Source organism: Telopea speciosissima, chromosome 7 (genome assembly GCF_018873765.1).
Source record: "Telopea speciosissima isolate NSW1024214 ecotype Mountain lineage chromosome 7, Tspe_v1, whole genome shotgun sequence".
In the NCBI taxonomy this organism is placed as follows: Eukaryota; Viridiplantae; Streptophyta; class Magnoliopsida; order Proteales; family Proteaceae; genus Telopea; species Telopea speciosissima.
Genome location: NC_057922.1, coordinates 57,021,342 through 57,037,189, shown reverse-complemented (window position 1 = coordinate 57,037,189; position 15,848 = coordinate 57,021,342). Strand labels below are relative to the sequence as shown.

At 39.5% G+C, this 15,848-nt stretch overlaps 1 protein-coding gene across 2 annotated transcripts; it reads right to left on the bottom strand.

Annotated features, from left to right (window-relative positions):
• Positions 1-4,834: 4,834 nt before the first annotated feature.
• Positions 4,835-15,531, bottom strand: LOC122667830 (casein kinase 1-like protein HD16). Of its 2 annotated transcripts, none has more exons than XM_043864274.1 (16): positions 15,056-15,531; positions 8,333-8,452; positions 8,162-8,235; positions 7,973-8,042; positions 7,821-7,876; positions 7,652-7,723; positions 7,408-7,502; positions 7,246-7,312; positions 7,018-7,147; positions 6,715-6,933; positions 6,431-6,561; positions 6,173-6,347; positions 5,895-5,985; positions 5,653-5,810; positions 5,378-5,566; positions 4,835-5,275 (listed from the first exon to the last, which is right to left on the bottom strand). In XM_043864274.1, exons 1-16 carry the CDS (start codon positions 15,413-15,415, stop codon positions 5,216-5,218), a joined length of 2,067 nt encoding a protein of 688 aa, XP_043720209.1. In that variant the 5' UTR covers positions 15,416-15,531; the 3' UTR covers positions 4,835-5,215. The 2 variants fall into 2 exon arrangements, with proteins under 2 accessions (XP_043720209.1, XP_043720208.1); XM_043864273.1 differs by having other exon boundaries at positions 6,431-6,573; positions 15,056-15,530.
• Between the last annotated feature and the right edge of the window lie 317 nt (positions 15,532-15,848).

The following is a 15,848-nucleotide window of genomic DNA, read 5'->3' as shown; positions in this document are numbered from 1 at the left end:
CACCTCAATGCACGCATGGACCAAATTTCTTTGGCGGCAAGGGAAACCGGAGAAAATTCTCACGGGTCAGCAACAAGGCCTACCGGAAATCCAACTCCGATGGACAGTTCAACCAGTTCATACACCCCCAAAATGGTGAAATTGGACTTTTCGCGTTTCAATGGCAATGAAGACCCAACAAGTGGGCTTTGCCGGGCTGACCAATTTTTCCAACCGCACGCGACTGCCAACCATGAGAGGGTGTCGCTTGCGTCATTCCATCTTGAAGGAGAAGCTCAACTTTGGTTCCAGCTACTGAAGCAAGAGAAGGATTTCATCCCTTGGAACAAATTTAAAAAAGGTCTTCTTTCCCGTTATGGACCAAATCAATTTTTTGATTATTTTGGTGAACTCACTAAATTGCAGCAAACAGGGACAGTATGTGACTACTAGACTCAGTTTGAAAAGTTGTTGACTAAGGTGGGACATCTCCCACAACCTCACCAAGTCAGTTGCTTCGTGAGCGGACTTCATGAGAGTGTGAAAACTGAAGTACAAGCAGCTCGGCCTTCGTCTCTTTCGGAAGCAATTAGCCTCGCTCGTCTTTTGGAGGCTTGTGTTGTGTCATTGAACCCAGTAGTACTTTCAGATTCCAAAGAACACGTAATGTAGCTCTAGATAGGAGACAAAATCCCACTAGAGGCCAAGCAATAGGATCTAAATAAGGCTGCTGGTTTGGCTGGGCAGAATTAGGGTTTTTAGGCTAAATTCTATGGATAGGTATGGGGGAATGGGGTAAGTTATATCTGATTTTAATAGGCAGGCTTAGGGGAAGCTATTAAAACAGATTCTAACAAGTTTTGAATCAAAATTCAATTTCCAGAATTTTTAGGTTTAGGGTTTGGGTTATAGGGAAACAGCCAAGTAGTCAAAACTAGGGTTTATAATGGGAATCTGACCCAGGGGTTAGGGTCGAGTGTTCAGGTGTGTAGGAGGGAGGTTCGAATGTAATATGGACAGATTCTGATGGGTGATTAGCTTTAGACAGAAATCAGGCTATTTAGGGTTTTTTGGGGTTTTAATGGTGGTAGGGGAATCTAGGGTTTTGGTGGATATTTGAGACTGCCGGTCTGGTTGAGTGGAGGGATTGGTATGAGGGGCCTGTGGCCTGATTTTTATGAAAAACAGATGAAGGATGAAGGCTGGATAGGTTCTAGATGAATTAGGGTTTATGGGATTCAAACTAAAAATAAAGGGGGAATCGATTGGGAGGGAGGATGAATGGAAAACAGAATTTAATCATTCAAACTTACAGCAGGAATCCACCGGCAGCAGCTTGAAATTTGAAGAAACCTCCCGATCTTCTCGATGCAAGGAGTCGCAGGAATCCACCTATCCTATCCACCTTGAGATCCACAAGGATATACACTCACAAAGGAGCAGCAGCAATCGGCAGCAGCAAACAGTCTTTTTTTTATTCAAAACTCAATGTGGGGGAGCCTCCACGATTTATTATATTTATAATATGGCTAATGCCAATTCCTACTACAAATTAAAGTCTTCTCCTTCACAAAATCATGGAAAGGAGAGATTTAAATCTAACTTAACTAATTAAAATAGTAAATTGACTAAGATACCCCTATTAACTCAAATTAAAAGAATCTAAGTTAAAACAACTAATTTAAAAGAAGATTCCATATTAGCCAATAGGATTTAAGGACCTATTAACCAATAGGAAAACTTCACTTAAATTAGACCAATTGAACCAATTGGGTGCAACCAATTCTAAGCCGGTTCAATCTAAAAACAGAAAAATAAACTAAGTATGGAGAATAACCAGCAAATAAACCTACTCTACGGCTCCCTAATCAAGCCTTAAGTTCAGGACTTCTTCTTCTTCTTCTTCTTCCTACTTGGGGCTGCATCAACACGCGCCAATTCAAAACGAACATTCCATTGATCAGTCCAAGATGCCTGTTAAGAAGTTGTCACCAACTGAATTGCAAGAGAGGCGCTCGAAGGGGTTATGCTTCACTTGCAATGAGAAGTTTGCCCCAGGACATCGATGCAAGAAACTCTTTTTTACTCAAAGTTTGCGATGAAGAAGATGGGGATGTCGTCATGGATTATGGATGAGTTGGCATTGAGGACAATGCCAATCTTAAGGGGGGAGGAATGTTACACGTATACTCTATAGGCAATACGTGGTATTAAAATTATTAATTAATTAAGTAATAAGATTAGTGGTAGTAGTGGGACGGATAGAAGAACAATCCAACTCCAACGGATTGGTGAAGAAGTGGGTCCAGCTCCAACTCTCCAACGTGTTTGTGGTTTTCTGTTTTGAAGTACCTAGTCTTATTTTCTGTTTTCATTCAATATTATTAACCTAGAATCACCTAGAATCTCTCCATTAAGTTAGGACTTTATTGCTTATTTTAATTGTTTGTTTTCTTCTTCATTTAAAGAGGAAGTAACGAAGGCTGTATGGAATTTTATCCATAAGGAACCGTTATCTACTGGAGGCTGAGTTCCCTCGAAGCAACTCTCGTCCATCTCCCTTCTCCTATATTTTTCTCTCCATCTTTTATAACTTGAATCTCCTCTCTTCAACGATTGCTCAAAGCAAGAAGAACCTGGTTGTACCATCACCTTATACTAAAACTGAAGAAATTACAGTTGGTCACAATAATGGCCTGTACCATGATGTCCGGGAAGAAAATGATTTGAGTACATATGAGGGGCTGCAATTAGAGAATCAGGCAATAAGCCTAGGTTTATCGCAGAGAGATTAAAAAAACACAAGTCTCAGTACCAGAAGAGGAATAAGGCTGCAATTTGCAAGCAGTATCCTTAATGCCACAGTTTTTCCAAATGTATGAAAAAGTATCATTTGCGGTCTTCTGGTGCCAGGATGGCTACAAAATACTGGCAGATGACAGATTGGAGTGACATATAAACTTGAGAAGTACCCAGTAGCTACAAAATAATTTGAGATGACAGCTTGGAGGCCACGTAAACTTAGGAGGATTCAAGTACCAAGTTAAAGCAGAGACGATCTCCAGTTATATGAGAAACTAATGGTGTTTCAGGAAAATACTAGAAAAGCTGACAAATATTAGCATTTGATGCAAATACTACTTGAACAATACAATAGAGCATCACAAAAATTAGATCATATTACAAACAAGTAATGGAAACACAACACCAAAACTTACAAGTGAAATTTCCAAATGCTATTCCTTGGACTTATCATACTGATGGCATAGTTGAATGAAGAGTTTCTTGAAACTGCAGCATAACCCATTATAGAACTGTATACTGCAACCTTTTGCTCCCCGGGTCTTGTCCAAAATAAATAGAACATCAGAATATCTGATTCTTAAGCTAGAGCATAGAAATCCAGTAAATGAACATCATAAAACAATATATTAGCTGGCAAACCAACCTGACTAACCTAGCCAATGACAGTACACACCTGACTGACAACAATGTGGTGGTGTTCTACTGCAGGTTCCAAAGATGGATAACCAGCTTTAAGTAGTAATGACAATAAACATTGTCTGGATGTAGTGCTCCAAAGTTTACCAAATATTACCACATTTAATTTTCAGCCAAAGGCTCCATACTACAAGGCAATACAACAGACCAACTAATGCATCTCAATCCCACATCAGCTAAATTCACAAGCTGCAAGCAAAGATCACATGGCAATGTTTCCCTCCAAATATTTGTTAGAAGAAGTAATGAAATGTGGAGAAGAATCAATTCATAAAACAGGCAGGACTCCTCAAATTGCAATCTAACGCATAAAACCCTAAGACCAGAAGTCAACAAACCACCACTGCAGTTGGTTAATTTCCATAAGGAATTCTGGGCAATAAAGGTATGAAATAAAGCAGACCTCGCAATTGGGAAATAACCAAGGTTCTAAATCTCGGTTTTGAGGCCAGTTTCGACCCTGGCCGAAACCGAGATTTCCCAATAAAGCAGACCTTGCAATTGGGAAATAACCAAGGTTCTAAATCATGGTTTCGAGGCCAGTTTTGGCCAGACCCTGGCCGAAACCAAGATTTCCCAAGTTTCAACTGAAACCTGGTATTTTCTGGGCAAAACTCAACATGTCATGTGCTGTCAAAATTGGTCGAAACTACAGAAATCTGTGATATATGGTCGAAACTGGGTACGAGCCAGCATTGACTCCAGGTTTCGTCACAGTTACTTGCGAAACCAAGATATCTCGATCAAAACTGCAAGTTTCAACCGCAATTTAGAACCATGGAAATAACTTAACTTCTATGGTGCTGGTATCCTCCATCAATTAGCGGAAGTTCACAAATTGCAAGGTCACCTTTCTTTCAGAACAAAATCTAACAGGGGAGCAGGGAACATTAGTAAGCTTCAATATGCCAGTCTGATGATCACACTGAACCAAAGGTAGGGATGTATGCAGTTCAAAGTAAGATGCAGAACTGTAATTGAAATGACTTGCATGAGTCAAAATAGAATGACCAAGTTATCTGGTTACCCACCAAATGGTTATGTACAGCACATGGTACAGATAACCATGAAAGGGCCAATTACTACTCTGATCTGAACAGCCAATGGGGAAGGAAAGCATTCATCATATGCCCAGGCTGAGTACATAAAAGCATACAAATAAAATATTAGAACATCATCTATAAAGACTAAACTTGGGGAAGGGGGGAGCGGGAAGCGGGGAGCTACCGTAGCATCTGAAGACACAAGTAGGAAGCTTCCTGCTTTTTTGCTTAGACATGACCCAAATATCAAGGCCAGCATTAATATCTTATATATTATTTAACTCGAAAGAAAACCAAATACCCATGCAAACTTCTCAGAACACCATCCACCATTAACAGCAATCAAAACAAGACCTGTGCATATGCCTTTAATCAAGTAATCATTATTCAGGACTATACAAACTTCACGACAATAAAAATGTCATCATTTACTTTCAGGAACATTTTACACTCTTGACAAAGACACAGTACAATGTGTTAGTAATAGCTGGTATCAGATTTTGAGCAATTAAGTAACATTTTCACACATCAAAATTTCTCCAGACCAGGTGTCACAATGGCTAGCAGTTTGGCTTCAGAAATTGAGGCGTCTGCGGCTTTCCGATCAGATGGCAAGAGATAAGAACCAGCACCCACAAGTGAGCAGATTATCCAATATAAAATCTGGAAGCCCCAACAAAAAATTGGGAGCCTCAAGAAACTGTTCGACCATAACAGATAGATGCAATGTAAAGATTTTTAGCCCATTTTTCCTGCAAGCAACCACCATAGTAATTTCAGTCAATGATTGCAGAACTAGTTTTTTTTTTTTTTTTGGTTGGATTGGGGGGAGGGAATGCATACAAGGAACGAACCTTGACATGTGTACTAGGAAAAGCAGATGTTCGAAGAGTCTCCTGTGTTTCATCTGCCGGTCTTCTTCTAGGCACACTCAGAACAAAAGCAGCCTGATCCCAAGTGGCTGCAGTGGCTGTGATGCGATAACCACTATCCCATCTCCGATGGATACCTTCACTAGGGTACAGAAAATCTAATTCAACAACCTGAAATTAAGAAAAATGAGATCAGTTACAATCCATCATTTAAAAATAGAATATTGCAAGAAAATAATTTCACAGAAATCAATGACCTGGTCTGAAAATCCAGCACTACGGGACATAACAACACCCCATCTATTTCCTGCAGTGGCCATGGAGGTGACAAAGAAACCCTCCCTCCATTTTTTGTTGATCCACTTGAATGGAAACGAATCACTAACTTTGTATGACTGCTGTGCATACTGTGTACCTGCAACCAATGAATTAACAGCAGCTCAGAGAACTGGAGATAAAAGTCGCATAACCAACTAAAAACAAGTTAAAGGATGCTGACCTTTAGACATTACAACCAATGAGCTTCCATTATTAGCTCCTGCTATTGCACTAATATAGTAGTTCTTCTCCCACTGGTCCATAATCCATTCCTATAAAAATGACAAAATAAAATAAGAAAGGGACTTTAACATACATATAAATATCAAATACAAGCCGCTTTAATCATAAGTATACAGTGAAGTAATTGTGTGATTGTCAAATTCAGCCAGGAAGAAATACAATGGAACCCCCAAGACAACTGCCTGAGGTGGACAGGAGATGAGAGCAATTACTTACTTTGTGAAGAAAATAGGGTGAGAGTTCATAAACTTGTGCAGTGAAGCCAGTGCCTGCATCCATAATAAGGGCCCATAGATTTGAACAAGATGCCACACTACTAATAAATAGACCATCTTCATTTCCTTTCTCAATGTGTTGCGCAAGCCTTGCATCTGCAACGTTATAGTGATACCTACAGCAACACAGCTCTATGAGCTATCACTATCTTTTTGTAGCGTTAATTAAAGCATTTTGTGTAATTTGAGTAATACATACCTTTGCTTCATAGGCCGGCGAGCATTATAGACACTAATCCATTGGGTTGCAGGCATCCCCATCCTGACCTTCTTCTTCGGCTGCTCATCCTCCTCATCCTCCATGGTCAACCGGCCTCTCTTATGGCCAACCTGATAGATAAGCTTTACGACATGTAATCATACATTAGATGTGTTCCAATTGGCTTTTAGAATGTACTAGCTCAGTAGTTAGTCAATCATAGAAGGTTGAAAAATTGAATAACAATTTTAATAATAATACTACGGGGCATAAAAGGAGATTACCTTCTGCGCACCATCAGTGTTAATTGGTCTGATATCAGGATTTGGACCGACAATCCCATCAAATAAGGAAATGTATTTTGCATAGTTAGGTTCCTCGTCATATTTCAAATTCACAACATAATCTACAAACTGTCTGAAAGGTTGTGGACAAAAGCAACAAAGAGTTTCTGGGGACGTTGCCATCTTCTTTTTGCATACGAGGAAACCTTTATTTTCTCCCTACAAAGTAGAGCAATAAACCATCAGAAGAAATGCATACACAACATAATGTTGACATCAATGTTAACTTTGAGAAGGGAATACCTGATAGCCTTGCCAAGGTAGGCGACCACGAAGAAGAAAAATTAATGTATAAGCAAGAGATTCCAAATCATCTCGCCTGCTTCCGGTTCTTCCAAGATGAGCATGCACACTAGCATAACGTACTGTTCCCCTGCAAAGCCAAAAGAATAGCCAAGCAAATAGCATATATTGGTCATTGACTTCTAACATAAGCCATGAGGAAGGCCAACAAAATATTCATGCCAATACCTGAAAACATCTGGCCGCTGGTCATACTCGACATGCTGACCAGTTGTACTGTCTCGCCACCTAGTGGCTGCCATCCAACACAGGTTACAAAGTAATGAGAAACTCAATATTTTCTACCAGGCACAGTAAGAACATGACACCTTGAAGACAAGTTAAACTAACCCAATCCAAGATCAACAAGGAACAGTTTTTTCTCATCTAGAGTCCCTGGAGTACCAAGCAAAAAGTTCTCAGGCTTGACGTCCCCATGAACGTACCTGCCAAATATTATATTTTGTAAACAGCAAAACCAGTACTTCAAAAATTCATTGAAACAACCAAATTCTTGCATGCATGTCAATTAGAAGTGATAGAAAGAAACTATTAAAAGGTAAGACAGTGAGATATCGTAGCCCAAATATCTCACCCTTTAGAATGCATCTTTTCCAAAATAGAGATTGCTTCAATTGCAATGCAAGCAACCATTTCAATCGACATTCTGCAGTTGGTAAAGTGGAATTAGAAATTAGAAAATACAAGTTGGTCATGATAAAAACTGATAAAGACTATATTGAGCTCTTCTCAGATAAACGCACGTGTGGGAATTGTTATTCCAAACATCCCATAAACTTGGGCCCAGCATATCCATTACCTGAAGGATGAAGAATTATCAGAAGCAATCCCAGAAACAGGTCCATAAGATGTCATTATATGACGACCGTAGAGATAATTGCAGATGAAAACATACCATGACATAATAATCACCTTGCCGGCCCTTGTAGTGGACTCTTGGCACACCATGACTGCCACCGAGAGTGCTGCCATGAAATACAAAAAGTTAACTATAAATTGTTGGATGCTGTAGAAATTATAACAATATTCATGGAGTATGTAGAAAACTAAAGTATATAAGAAAAAAGAATGTAAGGAGTCATACTTGTAAACTTGCCACTCATAAGGCGGTCCATAATTACATCCCTTGCTAGTTCTATGCTCAAATTTTAAGGCAACCTACAATAAAGTGATCCCAGAACATGTCAAAAGATCAGATCAAACAAAAACCATGTTAACACTTAACAGTCACGCTGTACGGAAATGAATACCATACCTCATTAGCTCCAGATAAAGTACTTGTACCAGAAATACGTCGTCCAACATACACTTGCCCAAAGCCTCCTTTGCCCAGCTTCTTTTCTAATCTGTACACTGGCGAATTACCCACTTGGACCTGTAGCAAAGAAACCAGAGAATGAGATGCATGCCCAAACAAATATATTAAGGAACAAGCAAGTACAATAGATTTAACAAGGACATCACTCATAATTTTTTTTCTTCTTTTAACTGCAACATTGCTCCTAATTGATAATGACCACAAGTAATAGAACATGAATGGACATAACAAACCAAATAATGGCTTATACTTTGAAGGTCACAGCAGTAGTTAGCAATTTGATCAAATTTCAATTTTTTGAGTTTTCATTCTTGTCAAAACATATACGGAGTGCTTATCAAGAAATATATGCAGCTGTTTCTGGATAAATTAGGAAACTATAAAGATGACAATACAAGAATATATGACAAAGTGGAATAGAGAGATTAAACAGAAAAATAAAATATAATCCTAAAAACGTAAAGGCTAAGTCCACGTGCTGCCACACTAGGCCAACATCCCGACCATGTGTGGCCTGCCATGTGCACTTAATGAGCATAGCCTTGCATCTCCCTAGAATTAAGGAGGAAAGATCATAGGTTCCTCAAATTTCTATTCTGTACACTGGGGAATTACCCATGTGGACCTCTAGCAAAGAAAACACCGAATGAGATGCACACCCAAACAAATATATTCAGCAACTACAAAGTACAATTAGATTTAACAAGGACATCACTCATAATTTCTGTCCTCTTTTAACTGCAGCATTGCTCCTAATTGATAATGACCACAAGCAATAGAACAGAAATAACAAAACAAACCAAGATACCAGAATGGCATATAATTTGAAGGTCACAGCAGTAATTAGCAATTCGATCAAATTCCAATATTTTGAGTTTTCATTCTCATCCAAACATATCTGGAGGAGTGCTTATCAAGAAAAATATGCAGCTGTTTCTGGATAAATTAGGAAACTATCAAGATGACAATACAGGAATATGTGACAAATTGGAATACAGAGACTAAACAGAAAGTGGTGGAGGGCCGGTTAGGAGGAGAGGGGGAACTGGGAAGAACCAAAGTTGCAGGGGGAAAGAAGAAATCGTACAACAAGAGAGGGGGGAGGGGAAAGAAAGCTCGCACACAGCCCCGTAGGCTACTCCAACCATAATTCAACTATTCCATATTCAATCGGTCCAATACGTTGGTTACAACCAAGGTTTAAAAACTCAGGTTTCGACCTGGCCAAAACCGAGTTTCGGTAGGTTTCGATTGAAACCAGGGATTTTTTCCCATTGATGGGGAAACCAAGGTTTTGACCCCAACAAAAGGTTTTTTGGGTCTGATTTTTTGCAAGTTGCCTATTTTTCACATTTTAAACACAATCCATGAATTACATTCACCAAAAAATCACTGAAAATGGTACTTGTGGTTATTGACCCAAGTTTACTAATGTACGCGCTGATACAATACAGGCACTAAAGTGGTATTATAATTAGTTCACATAATTATAAAGTACTTGAACCCTGAATAATACAATGAATCCAAATAAAACATTAAGATGCCCCCTTTTTCCTTTTAAGAATGTAAACATTGTCTACCATCATCCTTTCAATGGGTATCCTAAAGATCTGTAAACGTATACACTTACGTGCGCGTCTAAAGTCGAGGTCCGAGTCTGACCTTTCACCCACATTTTTTAAGTTCTAACTTCTAAACCTGAGATGCATAGTTATGAAGTCAAATTTATGCTTGAATAGTGAGAATTGAATCGGTTCAAGAATCAGGAATCGACCAATGAATCGGTTTGATTCAAGATGAATTAGAAAAAGAAAATGATTATGAATCGACCAATTCGGATCCAATTTGGACTATCCGATTCCAGTTCAGGTAAAAACAATTAGGATTGGTGAAAATCGGAATGTCACCCAATTCCAATCCAAATTGCCGATTCCCAATTCTTAAAATCATGAACTAAATACTTTCGGCAATGCTTGATTATTGGATAAACTGCGGTGGTGGAAGCCAGAGTTAACTCTGCAAGGTATTTATTTTGAAAATTTTTATTCAAATGAATGCTTGCGATCGAGTTAGGTGATTTTAGAACCAAAAGAAGATAAGGTTCAACCAGGTTTCGACCAAAACCAGCCAAACTCGGTCGAATTATGATATTTTTTAAATTCCAGGTGGGTTTCGTCTCGAAACTTGTCAAAACTGAGACAACTCGACGGTTTTGACAGGTTTCGATCGAGTTTTTGATCACTGGTTACAACCATATAAATAAGAAAAATAAAAGACTTTTAAGGAAATAACTACTCTAGGACTCTTGACAATTTAAAACTTAATAAAACTAATCCTATGTATCCTACATAAATTAAAGATCTCCTTACATAATTAACCCAATAGAATAAATAATAAAATCCTAAATATCTACCAGAATAAAACCCATATTTGGACCCGGTTCTCGATCAGGATTCCCAAACAGATTTGGGTCGGTCCAAGGCAATGAACCTGCATCAATTCCCCCCAGTATTGAGAAAAACTCGCCCACAAGATTTGTAAAACGGGAGAATCAGCACCTTTCGATCGGTAACCACAAACATCAGCTTTGATGGGGCGATGATCCAACTCATCTCATGATTAACCGTCATTATCGCATGATGGTCCTTATCAAACTACATCTCTTTGATGGGAATCGGATCGTGGGGTTGCGCAACTGAAATCGGACCATCGATCAATTCTTCAATTGCAACCATGATCGGACTGTATACTTCAATTTGATCATCGTTTTCATTGTCCACATTTTCTTCCACATCTAATCCACCTTCTGACGATTGTATCATGTTTAACAAATTATCATAGAAGTTGTTGTTAATATTGGAAAGCTCCCGAAAACCTGTCGTCAAATTAGATAGTTCTATTTGCAATTTACGAAACCCATCGCTAATCGAAAGGAGCAATGCAGATCTATCAACTTCCATAAAGTAGTGGGTGTATGATAAAAATGGCAGAATTGTAATTTAAAGGTATCTGGAAGAGTCAATAAGGCAACCTAAATAAGGGATATGAAGAGCAATAAAAATTAAAGGGCTAACTTGGAACAAATTGAAATGATGAGTGAGCCAGAATTGACTAAACGGGGAGGGTAGTTTAGGAAATTAAATGAAATAAATTAACAACAGAAAAGGGAACTCGTGTGATGCAGATTCATCACTGAAATGCGCTTCTTTTATTAGGAATAAGTCTAAGGTTGGGTTACATACATGTTGGGCCTTTGATCCCATGGGGTTCTGATGTAATAGGCCACTTTTATGGGCCTAAAATATGGGTAAATAGGTTGCATACGGGATTAGCTCCCATACTTAGTTTTATTTCCATACTTAGCTTTTTATTTGGTGTTTTAAATTGAACCGGTTCAACCAATGGTTCAATTTAAGTGATTTTATTAGTTTTTCTTTTAGTTGTTTAGTTGGGCTAGATTAGGACTCTATTTTGAGTCTATTTCAGTTTCCTAGTCAGTTTAAGTTAGCTAATAGGTTAGGGATAAGATTAGGCCTTTTCTTTTTAGTGTCTAAGTCAATTTTTGAGTCTTCTATATAAGTTTGTAAGGGAGGCCAGCATTAGATACGAATTTTGATTAATAAAAACTCAGCTTTATGCTTGCTGCCTTTGTTGCTGCGATTCTCTCCTATGAGATCCAGTCTTGTGAGTCATATCAAGACCCCCCCTTGTGAGTCATATCAAGGATTGAAGGACTGGAATCCCCAGTGACTCCTTGCATCTTGTAGATCGGGAGGTCCTCTCTTAGCTCTTCTTCAATCTACTACTATTGGAGATCAGTGTTATTCAAGTAAGTAGTTTTTTTAATTCTGCAATTACTTTCTTCTTCTAATCCTCCAACCCTAACCTTCACAATCTGCCCCGCATTCCCTTCATTAGACTACTCCAATTCCCTCTCCATCCATCAAATCTAGCCCTCCATTAAACCTGCAACTTCCACCTTCGAATCATAGCTTAGTTTCTAAACAACCATCATCCCACCATTAGATCTGTCCCAAACTTTCAGCATACATCCACCACACTCCCCCTACACTCGATCCTACTTTCAGCCCAATCATACCACTCAAACCCTAATCCCCCTCATCTCCCATAAAACCCAAACCATTCTAAATTCTGTCTAGCCCTAATTAACCATCAAAACACCACCAAAGCCTGATCGAACCACCCCCCCACTGCCAGCTATACTCGACCACAAACCTTGCCCCAAAGCCCCTTCCTAAACCCTAGAATTAGCCTAAAATCTGAAATCTAAAACCCTAACCCTAACCCTAAAACTGCAGAACTTTTAAACCTATCCAAACCCTACTTTCTTTATACCATATTAATTCCCTAAACCTGCATATTAAAACCATATACAATCCTTACCCAAATTCCTAAACCTAACCCTAGTTTTACCCAAAACAGCCCCAAATCTGCCTAATTAGTAAACAGTTTCAGAACTCTGATCTTACCTGGCTCCTATTAGGCCTTGCCTATATAGGACTACATTATCGTGACTAGGTCCTGTGGGTTACTCTATTCGACTTTGACAGGGAGAACCAAGGGGGTTTTTTGGCTGCATAGAGGGTTCCTCCTCATGCGATTTCTACGGAGAATATGGCGGAAACCTCAGAGCAAGGAATTTGAGTTGGACCAGGCTTCGTCATTGGAGGACTCTCGGTGATGGGGTTGCAAACTCGAAGGAGACGATGCCGAGAGGGAGGTGGCTTCATAACTTCGAAGATGGCGGTGATACTGGGAGTCGACTCGCGGGAGAGTTCTGAACCAGGTATGTCTTCTTCTATTTTTATTCCGACTCTAATTCTCCGCTTCTCTTCTACCATCTTCTTCTCTTCTTTTTGTCTGGTTCGATGCCTCTCACCATCTCTTCTTTGGTGCTTCCTTTTTTTTTCAATCGGTGGAAATGAAGGGTGAGAATGTTTGATCGGTTCACAGGGGGAAAGGGAAGGCAGTGGGTTCTGCTAAGGGAAATCGAGAGAGATGGGACTGGGCTTCAATGGCTGGTGGTTTGGGATTCTTACTAAGAGGGTGTAATTGAATGGTTTTTTTTTTTTTTTGGATGAATGGGATGAGGTTTCTGTGGAAGTCGATAGATTGTGGAGTTGGGGTAAGGTTTTAGTGGGACAGTGAGGATGGGATTGCTTTTTTTTTTGGTTACTACTACTAGTATGTAGAGCAGTAATGGGACAGCGATTTGGGAGAAAGGAATGAGAGAATTGATAGGGGAAGGAGATGGATCCTTCGGCTCTGATACCAAATTGGTTGAGGGCCTGTTAGGAGGAGAGGGGGAACTGGGAAGAACCAGAGTTGTAGGGGGAAAGAAGAAATCGCACAAGAAGAGAGGAGGTGGTGAAAGAAAGCTCGCACACATCAAACCATAACTCAATTATTCCATATTCAATCTGTCCAATAAGTTGGTTACAACCATATAAATTAGAAAAATAAAAGACTTTAAGGAAACAACTACTCTAGGACTCCTGACAATTCCAAACTTAATAAAACTATTCCTATGTATCCTACACAAATTAAAGATCTCCTTACATAATTAACCCAATAGAACAAATAATAAAATCCTAAATATCTACCATAATAAAACCCATATTTGGACCCCGTTCTCGGTCAGGATTCCCAAACAGGTTTGGGTCAGTCCAAGGCAGTGCACCTGCATCAGAAAGATAAAATATAATCCTAAAAAAAATAAAGGCTAAGTCAACGTGCAGCCACGCTAGTCCAACATCCCAATTTACAGTGGACCCAACCGTTGCTTCAGAGTGGAATTCACTGCACAGCTGGAATCCCAACCATGTGTGGCCTGCGACGTGCACTTAATAAGCATAGACTTGCATCCCCCTAGAATTGTAGAGTTCACTTCAGATGAATCACAAAGTGGGATTTAGATGCATGAAACATTACAACAGTAGCCAGAAGCAACAGAGAAATGCATCCAGTTTCTAGTGTAGAAGGAGTTAAACAAACGCATTTTTTGAGAAAAATATACTAGGCCAGCTTTGAACCGCAGATGATGCATTTCTATTGCACCAAAAAACTAGAATTGAAAGAGAGGGAAAAGAATGAGAAATGAAGGAAGAAACAAAATATTACAACTCTTTTTCGCTTCCAACTCACATTTAGGAAGATGATGAACTCTGTCCCTATTGGGCAACAAGCAAAAATCATACAATGGAAACCCAGCTACTCAGAAAGTAAGAATTCCAATAACGGTTGAAAGAATAGAATGCATAGACTACATAATAATCTTTCGACTACTACTGTACCAAATTTCCTCATCTAATATAATAAACCATCTGCTACTTCACTACCAAAAGGTGGGGAGTGACAACTGGGTTTATAAAAATACTCAAGTTTCAGCTCTAAGCAGAGACCCAGAATACCCATAAGGATCCCCAACCAATATGTTCTCAATCTCCCAGAAAAGAAAAGGTTAAAGCTGCATACTCTCACAACATTACGAGAGAAAAAAATCCACAATTGTTTTTGACACAAAAACTAAGCACCACGATCTCCAATCACTCAAATTCAAAGTTTCAAACCCAAAGCACAAGGCAATGACTAACAGAGAGGGCAAAAGGACGGGGGGGGGGGGGAAGAAAAGGCTGAAACCTTTTCAGGAAGGGGAGCGGTGCTTCCTTCATCCTCAGCACCAGGAGCCTTGTCAGCGCTCCTCGCCCCGCTATCATAGTCTTCCATCTTCTTCTCTCCAACCTCTTCCTTACTAGCACCAACTAATCCGCCAAAATCAGCCCAGGCTCCTCCGCCGACCCCGCCTTCCTCTAAAGTTTTCTTTTCCTCTTTAGCTTGCTGAGACGTCGTCGGAACACAACCCCTCACGATATTCTCATCAATCGGTTGCTTGTTCTTCGCTGTTCGTCTTTTTCTCGTCTTGGTAATCAACCTCTCGCCTCCGATCGGATTCGGTTGCGCTGCCCGGCCCCTGCGGACTCCACTACGCAGTTCTGGCATCGTTCATCAAATCTCATACCTGAAACACCTTAACAGCTCCACCACAGTTCGCGTTTCATACACAAATCCACAATCTGTCCAACTAAAAGAGAAGAAATGGATCGACTCAAAGAAACAAGAACCAACAAGAGAAAGGTGAAGGATTCAAAAACTCAAACTTCTCCAACAGATTTCAGGCAGGAAGGCCAAAAAAATCAAAGAACCAAGAAATGATCGAAAGAATTAAAGATTGATTCAGAGAAGACTCTTAGGGTTTTCAACGATGATTTTGGGGATCTGTGGAGGGAACGCTTCCACTACATTCAGAGAAAAGATCGAAAATTGCTTATTGAGAGCCTTCGGAGTTCGGCGTCGGCCAAAGTGTAAATTATTAATGTATTTTATTTGCATGAAGAGAAGAGAGGTATATATATATAATATATATATATAATAT

Bases quoted from the DNA above. Each gene is read 5' to 3' on its own strand.
- LOC122667830 (XM_043864273.1), bottom strand. From the start codon at position 15,415: ATGCCAGAACTGCGTAGTGGAGTCCGCAGGGGCCGGGCAGCGCAACCG. The intron at 7,724-7,820 runs GTGCGTTTATCT...TACCAACTGCAG, and splicing joins TGGAATAACAATTCCCACAC to AATGTCGATTGAAATGGTTG. The intron at 7,148-7,245 runs GTATTGGCATGA...TTGGCTTTGCAG, and splicing joins CAGCGGCCAGATGTTTTCAG to GGGAACAGTACGTTATGCTA.